This window comes from Colossoma macropomum, unplaced genomic scaffold (assembly GCF_904425465.1).
Source record: "Colossoma macropomum unplaced genomic scaffold, Colossoma_macropomum, whole genome shotgun sequence".
Taxonomy (NCBI): domain Eukaryota; kingdom Metazoa; phylum Chordata; class Actinopteri; order Characiformes; family Serrasalmidae; genus Colossoma; species Colossoma macropomum.
Window position 1 is genome coordinate 21,205,961 of NW_023494806.1, and position 15,912 is coordinate 21,221,872.

The following is a 15,912-nucleotide window of genomic DNA, read 5'->3' on the forward strand; positions in this document are numbered from 1 at the left end:
CTTGCTTTTGTAAATAAAAGACAGTCCAGATCAGAAAATTAAACTGCAAAAACAGCCCATTTTAAATTCATTGCTTTTGTGATGTTACAAAAACCAACCTTGGCCAAAGTATGTTTTGTAATATAATTGTTTTAAGTTGTTCTAAACTTAAACATAGCATTTAAGGGCACTTTTTTCCTATTTATTTGCTTAGAAAATAAAGCTTAAAATATAAAATTTGCCATAACTTTTGCACAGACCACATTTTTTTCCCAATATGTGGAATTCAGCAAATAAGCAGAAGTGCAGAAGTATGTTTAGAGGAAGTTAGAGGATGTTTAGAAGTATGTTTTGGTATCTTTAGAGGACACTGAACTTATGTCCACCTAGAAAACCAGCAAAACTTGGAATTTGACCGGGGTGCCAAAACTTTTGCACACTGCAACTGCACCACCTATCTGTCTATTCAGCTGGGGTATTCTCACGAACGTGACAAATGCTGGGAGCCAACTTGAAAAACATGCCTGACTGAAGAAAAAATAAATAAATAAGCCTGAACTTTTGTGACCTTTGTGACATCACAAAACCAACAAACTCAAAACAGGCTTAGTTTCCATATATATTATGGACTGTATGGACCGTGGAGTGAAACATACTTTTTGTATGTTCTGTAACAGTGTAAATGTGCTACATCAGACCTGTTTATTTCAAAAAAGTGAGAAAATTTTCATTTTCTGTGATAGGGGTCCTTTAAAAAGCTTAGCAGCCCTGCTGATCATACTTACTGACATACAGGCATCCAGCAGTTTCCAGTAAGGCTGCCCTCAGTATGTCTGTACGCTCTCATCTCTGCCCTCGGCAGGGTTCCTCCCTGGATTTTACACGGTGGGCAGTACTGGGGCTATAATGATGCAGCCCACCCAGCGTAGTGAAACTGATTGATTGTGGCTTTGCCACTTGTCTCGAACAGTTTGTACTTGCAGTTGCTTTTGTGTGTCAGTCACATCGGCATGTTCTCACGCAGGCGCTCACACACCAATTAGAGTCTAGAACATGGCGAGAGCTCTGCTTTTCAGTACACAGGCTGCAGCCCAATATATGCTAGCAGGGCGATCAATATTGCCTTGCGTTTGCCTCTTTGGGGAGCATTACACTGAGAAGAAGCGTGTCTAAGACTTATTTACTTATTTACTGCCTCAAACTGTCATCTTTCTCCTGGTGGGGCTTCACTAATGAGCCACAGGCCTGACTTCCAATCTGTTAAATGCAGCTAGATAATTAAAAAAAGGAGAATTCCACTGATTTTTCAAAATCTCTGCATAATTCTGTGAAGGAAAAGTCATTCAAAATGGTTTAATGTGAAATGGTTCATTGCAGACACAGATTTCTTTACAGTGGTGGTGAGAGGAACCAGGGGTCACCATGTCTAGAACACAAATATAGCCATTTCATTTACCAGTGAACCTGCACGTATTTTAATATGTAATAATGAGGTAGAAATTGTGATAAATCTGGAAAAAAAAACATTTTCTTTCGGGGTCTATTAAGCTTTAAGGCCTTCCTCACTACTATCATGAATGTTTCAGACTGCCAGCGTGTTTGTAACCGTTTAATAATAATATAATACAGTTAATAACAACTTGCTCTAGCTTTTAAAGGGCATGAAATGCTCCAGATGTCTGGTTCCTATCACCATAACTGTGAACGAGGTCATTTTCTTCAAAAGTGGAGCATTTCACTTAAAAAAAAAACTTAAAAGGACCTTGTTTACATCTTGTCCTTTGAGTTATATGGAATTTTTGAAATTTTGGTGGAATTCCCCTTTAACTCAAATGGTTTATGTAAAAAGGTAGCCTTAATTAATATTAATGAATGCTGTTCTTGCCTTTTTAAATTAGTCACTGCGGGTAATGTTAGGCCAACTCTGAGCCGAGGTAATGCAAAAGTAAATGAGCTAAATGGGAGCTAAATTAGCCTTGCAGTGCATCTGATGAAGCCAGCTATGCTGGTTAGCGCTGGGCTGTATAATGAAAATAAGGTAAACCACGAAGACGGTATTTCAAAATAATGACCGTTTTCATCAGTTAAGACTGTGTCAAACTGTTCCATGTCTAAACAACCAAATCAACACATTGCAGCCATTCACACACTTTGGTCAGACTGAGGTGAAACCTCAGGACGGTGCCTCAGCGGCGGCTAACAGCTACACAGCACGTTAGGCTGTCGCTCTATTTTGACGTTACACACTCAGATATGAGACTTTATCTTTTAAACATGTGATTTGAACATTACTTAGCCTGAACTGAGCCTGTTCTGTCTTGTGTGGCACTTTTGGCCTGCTAACTAAGCAAGTAGCAGTTTAGCTAACATGCTACAGCTCCAAACCCCACAGAACAGGCCTTGTTTACACTGTCTGTCACTCTGACGCCAGTCGCTCGACTTTTCTCCCTCAGACGTCATCTACACTAAAACTCAGCTAACTGGTGTTACTGAGTCATTTTAAACTTAATCTCTAGCCACCTTTAGACAGACTGTTACCGTTTTAGTTGGGTTTTCCTTTATTATTTTAATATTTTATTATTATATTATTTTAATTATATTAATAATAATATTATTTTATTTGGCTGTTTAAAATCAATTTCTTTATTAAATCCTTATTCTATTACTGTTCTTATTTTATTTTTCATTACTTTTTATAGGCCTACTTGACTGTTTCAAATTTAGCCTTAATTATCCTTTTATTTTGAAATGTATTAATGTAATGTAATAAACTTTAACTACTGTATCTTGGTTTTATTTGTTCTTGGTTTTAGTTGCTCTTCTTAATTAAATCTTAATTGTTCTCTTAATTATTTTTCTATTTATCTTGTTTGATTTAGTGTGATTTTAGTGTGTTAATTTGTTCCTGAAGTGCTGCTTATTTTAATTTAAACTGATTAAATTCAATTTAACTTCCTTTTCACTCCCTTTGTGATATAAAAGCCCATCTGCATTGAAAATGAAGGTCACCTTCAATGTATTCCTGAGTGAAAGTAAAGGTTGATTGATTATACCGTGGTGTGTGGCACTGACTGTAGTCTGCTTGCTAAGCTAACATTAGCTCATCTAGTTTGCTGCAGAATAAAAGTCACAGAACAGGTTTAATTTTGCCGTTTTTGTCCAGTCACTAAACTTTACTGCCTCAGATTTGAGTCATTATCATCTAAACCGGTGTCAGTGGTGCTTCAGTTAGCCAGCCCTGCTGAAAAATTGCATAGGCCAGCAGGAATTCCCTGCTGGTCTGGTGTTGGTCTGGTGCTGGTTTATCTGGTCACCCAGCATGGTCATGCTGGTTGACCAGCATATCAGCTTCCAAAGTGCAACATATGCTGGTTTTGCTTGTGACCAGCTACGATGATCTGTTTTTCTAGCGAGAATCAAACATGTTCTGTGTCGAGAAGAGCTGTTATCATGCTAGCTAAGCTAATGATAACCAGCTCCTCTCTCCTAGCTAGCAGCGTGTTTAGCATTTACAGTTGTTGTTAGATAGATTATTTGAGTGTCATCGTTTTTTGGTTGTATTACGCAAATTGCTGATCTCTTTGAACCAAATCTGCCAAACCAAATAGCATTTTGGTAGCAACGTAGCATAGCAACGCTATCTCAGACTTGGCCATTCCAAATAGAGTCCACCATAATCACTATTTATCCTCAAGTTGATTTTGATCTCTAATTTAATTGTAAAATTGTATTATTGATGAGTACAGATTATGTGGGTGGCCATCAGTCAATACATGCAGTTTAGCTCTGATAACATTCTGGTTAGCACTTTAGCTTGAGCACATCTTTCTCTGCATCTGTTATTATCTGATTTCCCAGACAGTGGTCAAGCCTGTAGTGACTGGTCGTGGTCTAAATGGCTGGGTCAATGCCACTTCTCCATAGAGAACAGTCCTTATGTTTCTACTATAATCCACTGTGAGGCTGCATGGATTTCCTTTTCTTTCAAATGATCGCTATCAGGATGGGGATGTAATTACTTCATGCAGGGGTCAGTGTAGGTGGGGGAGATTCTGTTTCAGTAGCAGCAAAAATGACCCATAATCATAAATGTAGTGCTTTAAATGCACCAGGGAGTCAAATCCTACAAAAAAAAGTTAATTATGGCCACATTACAAGGAATTTTAGATCAGTTATTTTTGTCTTAAAGGGTCCCTGATCCGTACAGTCCGAATACTGAAACTAAGATACAAAAAAAAACCTGTTTTGAATTCATTGTTTTTGTGATGTCACAAAATCCAACACTGTGCTGTTTGGTTTGGCAGATTTGGTTCAAATGAGATTAGCATGTATGTATATATGCCTATTCAGCTGTTTAGCTCAGCTCATTTAATCACTGTTTAAGTCTGGGCTACTTTTTGAATGAGGCACAATACAGAGCCAATTAGAACAGAGCAAATTTACATATATCTTTCTTAAAGGCACAGTAATGAAAAAATAGCCCTTTTAATTCTAAGGGATAAAGAGAGTAACAGTGAATTATGACTTTTTGGTATATAAAACAACACAAAGGGTCTTCAGTAGTAGTAGTAAAAATGAAAATGAAATAAAATAGAAATGCAGTAAATGGAGCCTTTAACACTTAAAGGGCCCATATTGTAAATTTCATGTATTTTACTTTATCCACCAAAGGTCCAGTTATAACATTTGTGTGGTTTTATGTACCAAAAATTGTCATAATTCATTTGTATATGACCGTTTTCCAACCTCTTATTATCTCTTAGAATTAAACAGGACACTTTAAGACTGATATGTAAATGAGCTGTCCTTTTTTGTGCACTCAGCTGAAACACTGTAACTTCAGCATGAGTTTGTAAATGAGTTGGTGCTTGTGACATCACAGAAACATTGAATTCAAAACAGACTGTTTTTGCAGGTTAGTTTCCATATATAGACTGTATTGACTGGTGAATGAAAAGTCCTGACTATATTTTCTGGACTGAGTCTTTATTTTAAAAAATGCAAGGAAAATGCGGTTTTCCTTGATATGGGCCCTTTAATGCACATCTAAATTGTGAATTGGACAGAAAGTACTATTATTATTAAGTGCAAAGCTACAAATCACATGTCGCACAAATAAAAAGTGACATTTGGTACATTCTAAATTAAACTTTATCTAAATTAAACTGGATTATACAGCAAAATCGACGTCTTTCAGGGCCAAAATTGAGCACTCGCCGTGCGTCAGAAAGAAAGAGATGGGAATAGTGTGAAAGTGGAAGGCATTAATAAGAACAGGCACAGTTGGAGTGCTCTGCACCACACAGTTTACGAATTCACAGATTGCTTGTTTTATTCAAGTCACGGTTTCCCCAGGCCTCTCTCCCATGCTGATGTTATTGATAAGACTCTCAGATACTCAGTGCACGCTGCTCAGTAGGTCAGTAATGATCACATTATAGCACATCATAGAGGCCGGATTATATGCTGAGGCTTATCCCTGGAAACCGCCAATCGGGAATCATTATAACTGACCTAGTGTTTTTTATTGTTATTATTTCTTCAAGCACACCAGAGGACAGTATAACCACTGAAAATGCAACATGAGCATTTGCTATGCTGACTGTGAACTCAGAGCTAGTGATTTTAATGTTTCCCTGCACTTAGAAAAGACCAGAAAACCTGTTGAACTGAAGTCAAAGAGCAGTTGCTGAATTCTTTCTTTGGGTTTCAATAAACCCCTCAATAAATTCTTCAGTTAAAGTTATTTTGTAAATTAAGTAGCATAGCATCAATACTGATGCCATATATTGTATCAGTATGGACGATAAAGAGGACCAATGGGATGCCAGTAAAAGGGCACTAGTTGTAGTTGATATATCAGCTGAATTTCTTCCTAAGCTATTGGTTTCATTGATATGCTACAAATAAGCTTTATAGCCCAGTGTACACTATATGGTCAAAAGTATGTGGACATGCCTCCTAATTTTGGAGTTCAAGTGTTTCAGCTACACCCATTGCTAACAAGTGTAGAAAATCAAGCACTTAGCCATCTCCACAAACACAGTAGAGTGGGTCATAGTGAACAGCTCAGTGACTTTAAAACGTGGCACTGTTGTAGGATTTCTGCACTACTAGATCTGCCCTGGTCAACAGTAAGTGTTATTATTCTGAAAGCATCAACAGCTCAGCCATGAAGCGGTAGACCATGGAAACTCACAGAGCAGGCCAGAAGAGTGCTAAGGCCTGTCCTCTGTTACATCAATCATTATAGAGTTCCAAACTGCCTCTGGAAGCAACATCAGCACAAGAACTGTGCATCAGAACCTTCATGAAATGGGTTTCCATGACTGAGCAGCTGCACACAAGCCTAAGATCACTATGCACAATGCCAAGTGTCTGCTGGAGTGGTGGAGCACACCACCACTGGACTCTGGAGTGATGAATCACGCTTCACTATCTGGCAGTCTGATGGCAGATCTTAGGTTTGGGGGATGCCAGGAGAACACTGCCTATTGCAAAGCACAGTGCCAACAGTAAAGTTTGGTGGAGGAGGGATAATGGGCTGGCTCTGTTTTTCTGGGTTTAGGCCCCTTAGTTCCAGTGAAGGGTGATGTTAAGGCTACTGCAAACAAAGACATTGTAGACAATAATATGCTGTTAACTTTGTGTCAGGAGTTGGGGAAGGCCCTTGCCTGTTCCAGCATGACTGAGCCCCTGTGCAGAAAGTGAGCTGCATAAAAACATTATTTGACGCGTTTGGTGTGGAGGAACTCCAGTGGTCCTGACCTCAACCCCACTTAACACTTTTGGGATGGATTGGAATGTGGATTGTGAGCCAGGCCTTTTCACCCAGGAGCAGTGCCTGACCTCGCAAACACTCTTTTGATATTTCTTCTAACATAAGTGGGTTTTAAGCCAGTAGGTTTTCTGTTGTTTTCTAACTTCTTGTCCTTGGTAGTCAGCAGTACAACAATCGTGATGGTTTGCTTTCTTCCGCTAAGGCTGAAAGTCTCTGTAAGTTTACTGTTCGATTTCGCTCTAGCTGACCCCCCTTCATCCCCCTTTATCCCTGAGACCCATGCTAGATGTATTAGTTTCACAGTGTCAGACGATATCAGACGGTGATGACTCACTCATACGGATACGTAGCCCATGGCGATGACCTCCTATTTTCAAGCCTGATCCCTCAGTCCTCTGATTGCTTCAGCTCTGATAGCTCTTTGACCTTCTTCAGATCATATAATATAACAATATAGTGGTGCATTCTTAAGCTCTGGAAGGTCAGCAAGTCCTCACCTCAACTGTTCATTAAAGCAAGCTGTGAGAAGCTGTTTCAGATTGCTGTGCACCGGAGGGGAGCTAAAAGGCTAACGATCGAGAAGCAAGATGCTTGAAAAGAAGGTCTTTGGGCTATTTAGGTCAATACAAAACTCATCATTATACACAGCAGAGGTCAAGAAACAGGCAGGCAAAGATGGCATGGGCGTGACTGTACTTCAGAACTGAAAACCAGATAAAAGAGAAAGAACAGGAAATCCAATCCAAGAACAATGAAAACACAGGACGTAGGAGCTGTGGGAGGAATGCCTTACACTGGCAGTTCTCTCTGCAAGACATAGCAAGCAAGAAAGACAGTCATTTCATTATAACAGTCTTACTGAGGCTTTAAATGAAGACTAAGTAATACTAAATCAATAAAAACAATACTCATGTTAACTAAAGTTGAGTTCGGGTCTGCAGACATTGAGGGTATCTTGTTTACTTACTGTTAACGGTTTCAAACTGAATTCAAGACTCAAGGATGACAGCATGTAATTGTCTAAAATGTCTTTGTACAGCCGCGTAGACCAGGGCCACCATGACCCTTATCTTGGGGTGGATGGAGGAGGGCATGATGGGAAATGCCAGGATACAGCTGCGTAGAGGAAAATAAAATTGCGCTGGATCTAAGGGGCCCAAACCATGAAAAACAGCCCCAAACCATTATACCTCCTCCACCAAACTTTACTGTTGGCAATGTGAATTCCAATAGGCAGCAAACGCCAAACCCAGATTCGCCCATCAGACTGCCAGATAATGAAGTGTGATTCATCACTCCAGAGAACACTTTTCCACTGCTCCAGAGTCTAGTGGCGACATGCCTTACTCAAGCTGATGGTTGGCGTTGCGTATAGTGATCTTAGTCTTGTGTGCGGCTGCTCGGCCATGGAAACCAATTTCATAAGGTCCCGACGTTCCGTTCTTGAGCTGGTGTTGTTTCCAAAGGCAGTTTGGAGCTCTGTAGTGAGTGATGCAACAGAGGTTAGGCTCTGTAAGTTTGCGTGGTCTACCACTTACTTCCATTTCACAATAAAAGCACTTATAGTTGACCAGGGCAGATCTAGCAGGGTAGAAATTTCATGAACTGACTTTTGGCAAAGGTGGAATCTTATGACAGTGCCGCATCTAAAGTCACTGAGCTCAGTACGACTCATTCTACTGACACTGTTTGTTTAAGGAGATTGCAAGGCTATGTGCTTGATTTTATACATCTGTTAGCAATGGGTGTGGCTGAGGGGTGTCCTCATGCTTTTGACCAAGTAGTGTATGTCAGTATCTGTATCATAATGTATTTTTTTGTCCCCTATATTGTCGTTTTCTTATTGAGACGCAGCTTCAGACACAGATCTTTTCATGTTCTCCACGTCTGAGTGCGGTCAGTCTGTCTCACCTCCATGGCCTTCCCCACCTACACAGCCTCTCTTGTCCTCAGCTGAGACTATATAAAGTTGTTTGCGTACATAAAGCGGAGGACTACAGTTCCTATTGTGTGCTATTATCAGAGTATGAGCATCAGTGACTCATTCCCTCTACTTTACTCTGAATAATAGATTTAGTCTTTGAGTTGTGAGGCTCAAAAAGCAGTTTTCTCAGATCTCCTCAAGACCGTTAACGTGGCGCATCCCTCATCATTTACAGAAATCCTGATGTTTCATTCACCATTGAAAACGCTGTAGTCCAGGACTAGTTTTAATCTGTGTAGAGAACTAGCACTGGGTCTTCACACATTTCAGTGCTTACGTGAGTGAATTTAATCTTGGGTTGGACTAATAATGCTGTACACTGTCATTCTCCATTTAGAATCAGTGTTAGCATATGACTAGCATGTATTTACGTCCTGAAACCAGCCCACAGTGCCTTCCGTGGTGTATCTGTAGATGTTTCAGCAGTGGGACATGTTTAAATGTCAGAGTTAGAATGGACACTAAGGCCACCAGCGACCCTTATCTTGGGGTTGATGGAGGAGGGCATGCTGGGAAATGCCAGGATACAGCCACTTACTCCCACAGTCTGGCCTAAAGAGTGCACAGGATCAAAGGTCATGTCAGGGTTGTACTGTAGGGATCGTAAGGATGGGTCTAACATTTTACAGTGAAGAAAGAACAGCAGGGAGAGCAGAGTAGTAGAATTACAACTGAACAAATAGAGCTTATAGTTTGAAAGCATTGCTTGGAATTTGCAGTGATTCTTCTTATTTCCTTTATATAAAATGAGATTCAGTTCAGTGTTGTTTGATGAGTGTGATGTCTGCTAATTCTGCTCACCAATGAAGCAGAAAGAATGAGCCTGTAAACAGTCTACTGAGACAAGTGAATTCAAAGAGGTTCTTCTTTTTTAAAATTAGATTTTTACCAATTTTCCCCCCAATTTACTTCCCACCTGCTAGCTAGGTCTGCTACCAAGCTAGGAGGGTGAATGCTAGGGTGAATTGCCACCACATCTTTTCAAATTGCTGCTAATCTAACATCACTGGGCAGCACAACATGCTTCGAGGAGAATGCTAACCGCTAATTCTGTTACATCACCTAGCCTGTGTTTTCTAGCGTCATGCTAAGTTGATGGGAGGCAAAATAGGGATTGTATTGAAAGTGAAAGACTGCACGAATGGCTGCAGAAGCTGTGTAGCAGCTTAACCATGCAGCTAAACTAGCAGTTTACTTCAATACCTAATAAATATGGCACATTTTCAGATGAGCCAATGTCAAAATCCTTGTAGCATAGTACACTACCAATCTCATAGTAAATGTTAGGAGATTATTAGTGTACTATGCTACAAAGATTTGAAGCACTGGGTTTTCAGAAAATATGCCATGCTAAGTAGATTTCAGTTACCGTGTGACCATTAACATTACATATAGCGTGACCGTTAGCATTACATATAGTTTATGAAGTATATTTAATTTATAAACATATCATTTACAAAGAGTTGCTAAAAAAATGGATATATGCAAATGTTCCCAAACAGTTTTGTTGTTGTTTTGTTTGTTTATGGTTAGCGATATGCTTGCATTTGGTAGCTGCCATTTGTAAAAATGTTGCTAACTAAGTGGACAATGACATACATACATATACATGCATTTGAATGGACATTTCCTAAATTCGAATGTGAATTTTTTCATAAGATGTGGCGAATATTTGAATGTCCTATTTTGTTTTGACTGCCCTAGCATTTGTCCTTGGAATGAGGTCAGGACGTCATGAAGTCTACATTCAAATGCTTGGATTTGCTGTCTGTGCTTATTTGGCAAATGCACAGTTAAAGTTAATGTGACACGAAAATGAATTTGTTAATCATATTAAGCACAATCTATCATATTGTATCATTTAAAAGACAAAATTCTTGTTTCTTTGCAAGATGTAATGACTTTTACCTCCCCCTCCCACCACGCCCACCTATCAGAGAGAAGAGAAATGCTTAGCTCACTTAGGGACCCTCTCTCCATGTTTCTATGTCATGGAATGGAAGGAAAATGCATTCACACTGCCTTTAATGTTAGCATTAGCTAGTTAGTCTGATCTGTTTTGGTTTCTTTATATTTTCCCCTCACTGTAAAAATGTACATATTATATGTTATATATGTTTACGGATAAGGTAAGTAAATGCTTATGGCCTGATTAGTGACTACTAAAAATAAGTAGTCACTGTTATGAATAAGTTATAAATAAGGAATTACCCACCTTACTGTACTGAAACCATCTGTGACTCCAGTATTTTATGGTTTTATAAGGTTAAATTGTCATTTTTTAATAGAATTATGTGAAATTTATGGTGTGAAATAGTCCAAATTTAGCCCACATGCTCTTTCTTTATCTCTCTCTCTCTCTCTCTCTCTCTCTCTCTCTCTATCTTGCACCTTTTGTGCTTGTGTAATGTACCAGCGAGGAAAAACACACATCCACAGGAAATTACCAGCGGCCCCCACAATCAGCCAATCAGCAGCAGCCCCCTCCGATGGCCAATCAGAGAGTTAATCACCCTCGCAGCCAGACGCCTCCGTAGCTGAGGCAGAGAGCCGGGAGCATGTGTGTGTGTGTGTGGGCACAGACGTTGGTACAGATGGTTGGTAGCGGGCTTCAGTGGCCACAGCCAACGACGCTCGACTGTTTTAGATGTGTTGACTTCACATAAGCTACTATACCACCTCCCTCAGCGGAGAACCATGACTGTTAGAGCGAGGTCTTCATTCGGGCCATAAATGTTAAAATTTAGTCAAAAAGGGAGGGAAAATACCTACGTTTTGATTTTTGGCTACTGGACTGAAGGCCTGTTAACACTGAGCCTGCTTTTTACAACGGAAAAAATGTGCATCAATTTTTGAAAACGAACACGTATATTAATGCAGTCTTTCACACCAAGTCTGAAACTTACGGACTTTAATCTGAGCTTGCTCTATTTTCTGCGTTGTATGGATGCATTAAAATCAGGCTCTGTTTTCATGGTTGCAGCCCAAACAAACATACGTCAGGATGGCAGCATAACTCTTGTAGTAGAGCACAAAAGCTTATACGACAAACAAACGCTGACTAAAAAATGAGGTTAAAGACAATATGTGGCGGATGAGATCTGAAAGGCTGTGAATGATGATGAGTACACTACAGCGACTGTGTTTACCTGGAGTTTATTCGCTCGTTTTTAATGAGAGGAGCAACAAGCAAAAGCAGAGCCTTGAATTCCCCCTCTGCGGAAATACCTGCAGAATGCCTCATTATGCAGCTTCAGCTAGCTCTTGTAAGAGGCGGTGAATCTCCTCATGTTGTCTTTTTTGTAGAATGGGATGCACCCAGTATATGTACGTTTCAGTTGTGGTGCTTAAAAGAAATAAATTTCAGTGTCTAGACAGAAAAATGCTTTAGACTTGGTGTTAAGGTCCTGTTATGTTAAAATTGTATTGTTTTTTTCATCTGAAAAAATCCCACTTGGTGTAAATAGGCCTTAACAGTTCAGCCCCGCCCTTGATCAGTATCGGCTATTGGCCGATCGTGCTGAAAGGCGATTGGCGATTGATATTGTTTTTAATTTCACAGAAATCATTCAGCCCCTCTCTCTCTGAAGTCCAAGAAGGCCTTGAGAGTTACCCACTCTAACCTAGGGGTTGCATAGAGTAGTTGACCAAAAATCCAGTAGTGGCTGCTGTGGGCGGCAGTTGACTAGTTGAAGGCAGGACCTGAAATGCAGAGGCAGTAAAAACTACAGTAAACAAGCAGGACAAGAGAACATACATTTTTCAGACATTTTTCTGCTGAACATTAAGCCCAAAGTATTCATGTGGAAATTTTACACAAAATGTAACCAATTCCGCTGCAAGCTGTATGCAAAACTGTTTAGTGCAACTCCTGGTTCGGCGAATATTCATCTTGCTCTGACAGGCTTATTTACATCAGACAGTCTGTGTACCTCTGTGTACTTAAGACTGAAACCTACTGAAATGTAACAAAAAACTCTTCTCACACCTCAAATCACAGCATTTGCCGCTTGAACCAACCCCTATTAGCAAGATACTAACAAAATACTTTTCACAGATGTCCAGAACGGTCTTTTTTTAATATGGTAGTGGCGACTAGTCAAAACGTTTTTTTACTAGTAAGAAAGGAATAATCTAATTTTCTAAGTGTCTCCTGACATTGTACATCCAGTATACCACTATGAAGCACTTAGTTTATTACTTTATCATATATGTGTCTGTATGTCCATCACAGGTAAAGCAGATTATGGAGGAAGCGGTCACACGGAAGTTCGTTCACGAAGACAGCAGCCACATCGTCTCCTTCTGCGGTGAGTAATAACTCTCAAACAAATCACACCGCGCTGGATGCATGTTTCTTTCAGTAGACATCAGTTAGGACATAGATGTTCGCGTACATCTGTGATGTTAGGAAGATACAAAATAAAGTGATGTAGCAAGGTACCAAAAAGGCTAAACTAACAAAGCGTCTGACTACATAGCACTGAGACTTCGAAATTATGGCTTTGCAAAAGGAAATAGGTTGGGAAATATGGTAACTGTGGGCTAATGCTGATACATAAACATTTATTAGATGTAGAAATTTGGACTTTATCTACCTGGAATGAGTATTACAGAGAAATCTAATATATTGCTGCTGTTGGAACAAAACATCTTATCTTCATTTTTGTCATTTTTCAGTTTTTGACAGTTTAAAAATGCTTAATAAAAAAGCCCTTAATATTGTGAGTAAATTTCGTGATGAGTAGACCAAAAAAGGCCCCAAAAAAAATCTGGTTCTATTGACTTACATTACAAGTAAAGTATGTTTTTTCCTTCCCCGTGTAAAGTTGTCACTTTGGAGATACGAGGTTTTGTTTTCACAGCGGCGATATATTTCTATTGGATTACAAATGCAGTAAAATGAATAAAATGCAGGTATTTTAGCGCAGCAACCAGGCACTGCCTAAACGTTCTGCTCTTCCAGAGTCTGAAATATTGGTCAGTAGTGATATTTTTTGGTTAAATTGAAAGAAATAGCATTACTGAGTCAGGAACCCTGCTAAAATGTGGTGTCCGTGCGCTGCTGCGAGTCGGCTGGTAAAGCCTGAAATAATTTTCACAGTCTTCACGTATTAACGCCACATGCACAGCCTCAAAAAGAAGGCCCGGCTTGATGTTTAGGTCTCAAATGCTGCGAAAGCAACATTACACTGAAGAAGATATGATGACAGTAGTAGATAAATCACTCACATCTTCAGAAAACACGTCCCTCACCAAGTTTTGAGTTCTCTCTGAACTCTTTCAACGTGCTCTGTTGAAAGGTGTCTGAAGCACAACCCAGGTTACAAAATGTTCTTCCGCGCGGTGCGTGCAGTTTCACAGTTTCACCAAAGAGGTCTCCAAATTCCTCAGTGTTACAGCCTTAAAAGTAAACTTACAAAACCCACCAATGGCTGCGTTTACATGCAAAGATCTTTGCCAATCTGACTGAGTACATCCCGATTATAGATTAAGACTGAGGTGTTTATTCTCACTCTACTCAACAATCTGATGAAAATCTCTGTTTACTTGCTCGCTACAAGTAATCCGATCCAAAATGACGCACAGGCATAGAGAACCACTTAGTGTAGACATTACCATGACAACGAGCATCACATGAGTCCAGTCACAGTGAGATGAGCAGCAGTGAGCAGTGCTTGTGGTTTTAATGACTTTAAAATGATGTCAGACTCAGGAAAACGTCCTTCACATGTCCTTATTAAAGAAGGCCGAGAGGAAGACGTCGTGTTCTGAGACACGTAAGCTGGACGTCCGTCCCACCGCCGTCTTTTAAAGATCAGAGCATAAACTTCGTCTCCTCTGCAGACCAGTTTCTGCTCCGCCATGTTAAACGTTATAAACTTTCACTATGACGTGACGAACATGATCAGAACGTACCTAAACTTTCAGATTGGGAATGTAATCGGATACAGGCGTTTACACGGATATTATTCTTCTATTTAACGGATTATTTACAGGGTTACCCGCCTCGTTCAATCGGATAGAAACTGTATTCTGAATGGCCTCAATGGGACTAGTCTGTTCCGACTGAGGTGTTTACATAGACGTATTCTATTCCGATTGAACTATTAGTCGGATTATTAATGGATTATCAGGCAGCGTGTAAACGTGGCTACTGGCTCCTGAAAGCGTCCTCTGGCTTGATGAAAGGATAAAAGTCTGTAAGAGGTCAGAAACTCAGCCTGGGTTCTAAAATTGCTTCTGATTTAAGGCTTGAAGTATGTGCACCTTTTAGATCAGTAGCTTTGATAGTGTGTGAAGGCAGCACGTTAATGTACTAAGCTGCATGTTTGCCGTGTTGTTAGAAAATCAGGAACGAACTCATTTCTGCTTGATGTTTAAGGAGATGATGGATTGCATCTTCGCATATGTGCCTGGGGCTGGTGGGATGTGGGAGGTGGGATAATAACAGGCACATAGACACACATGCATTTATACACACAAACGTCAGAAATCACACGGAGGGGAGGCGATGAGGCAGTAACATGTGCTGTGTTATCTGCTTTTAGCACCTTCACAGGTGTTCAGTGATGTGTGTGTGGAACCTTTGTGAGTCTTTTAAACCATGCTTGGCCACCATGTACCAGTCTTAAACCTCAGTCTCTCTCTCTCTCTTTTCTTACTCATTCACTTTCTAGACAATACAAACTCTTTTGTTTTCCCGTCTGGAGACTCAGGAGCTGTTGTTTATCTGTTAAATGTGAAACTCAGACAGTGTGATGATGTGATCAAAGGGCACACAGTCTCTCTCTGTGTTTCTCTCTCTCTCTCTTTCTCGCTGTTTCTCCCGCTCTCTCTCTCTCTGTTTCTCTCTCTCTCTCTTTCTGAGAAGTAGTACTCAAGGCCCCAATGCATTTATGTGTTCATTACGAGACTCTAACTGTATTTCTCTGAGGACGTTATTTCATCGGGTGCTGATGGAAGGACTCTGGGAAGAAAGTCAGAATTAGCATATGTCACATCCAGTCGAGAGGAAAGGAAGAAGAGGAAGGAGGAGAGAGACAAAATGTGCTTTAATGAGTTTCCTTACTATACTTTCTGTCTTGATATTAAATTGATTGGACTAAATGTGCAAAAAAAATCAACCCATATTTTACATTGTTGTGCTGTAAGGTGAATAGGTGCT

General features: G+C 40.0%; 1 protein-coding gene across 1 annotated transcript in view; it reads left to right on the forward strand.

Annotated features, from left to right (window-relative positions):
- Nucleotides 1–15,912, forward strand: part of sgsm1a (small G protein signaling modulator 1a) — a 74,166-nt gene that overhangs the window by 13,708 nt on the left and 44,546 nt on the right. Inside the window, exon 3 of the mRNA XM_036599234.1 lies at nt 12,979–13,054. Coding sequence (XP_036455127.1) covers nt 12,979–13,054 — 76 coding nt within the window. The remainder of the gene's footprint in view (nt 1–12,978; nt 13,055–15,912) is intronic.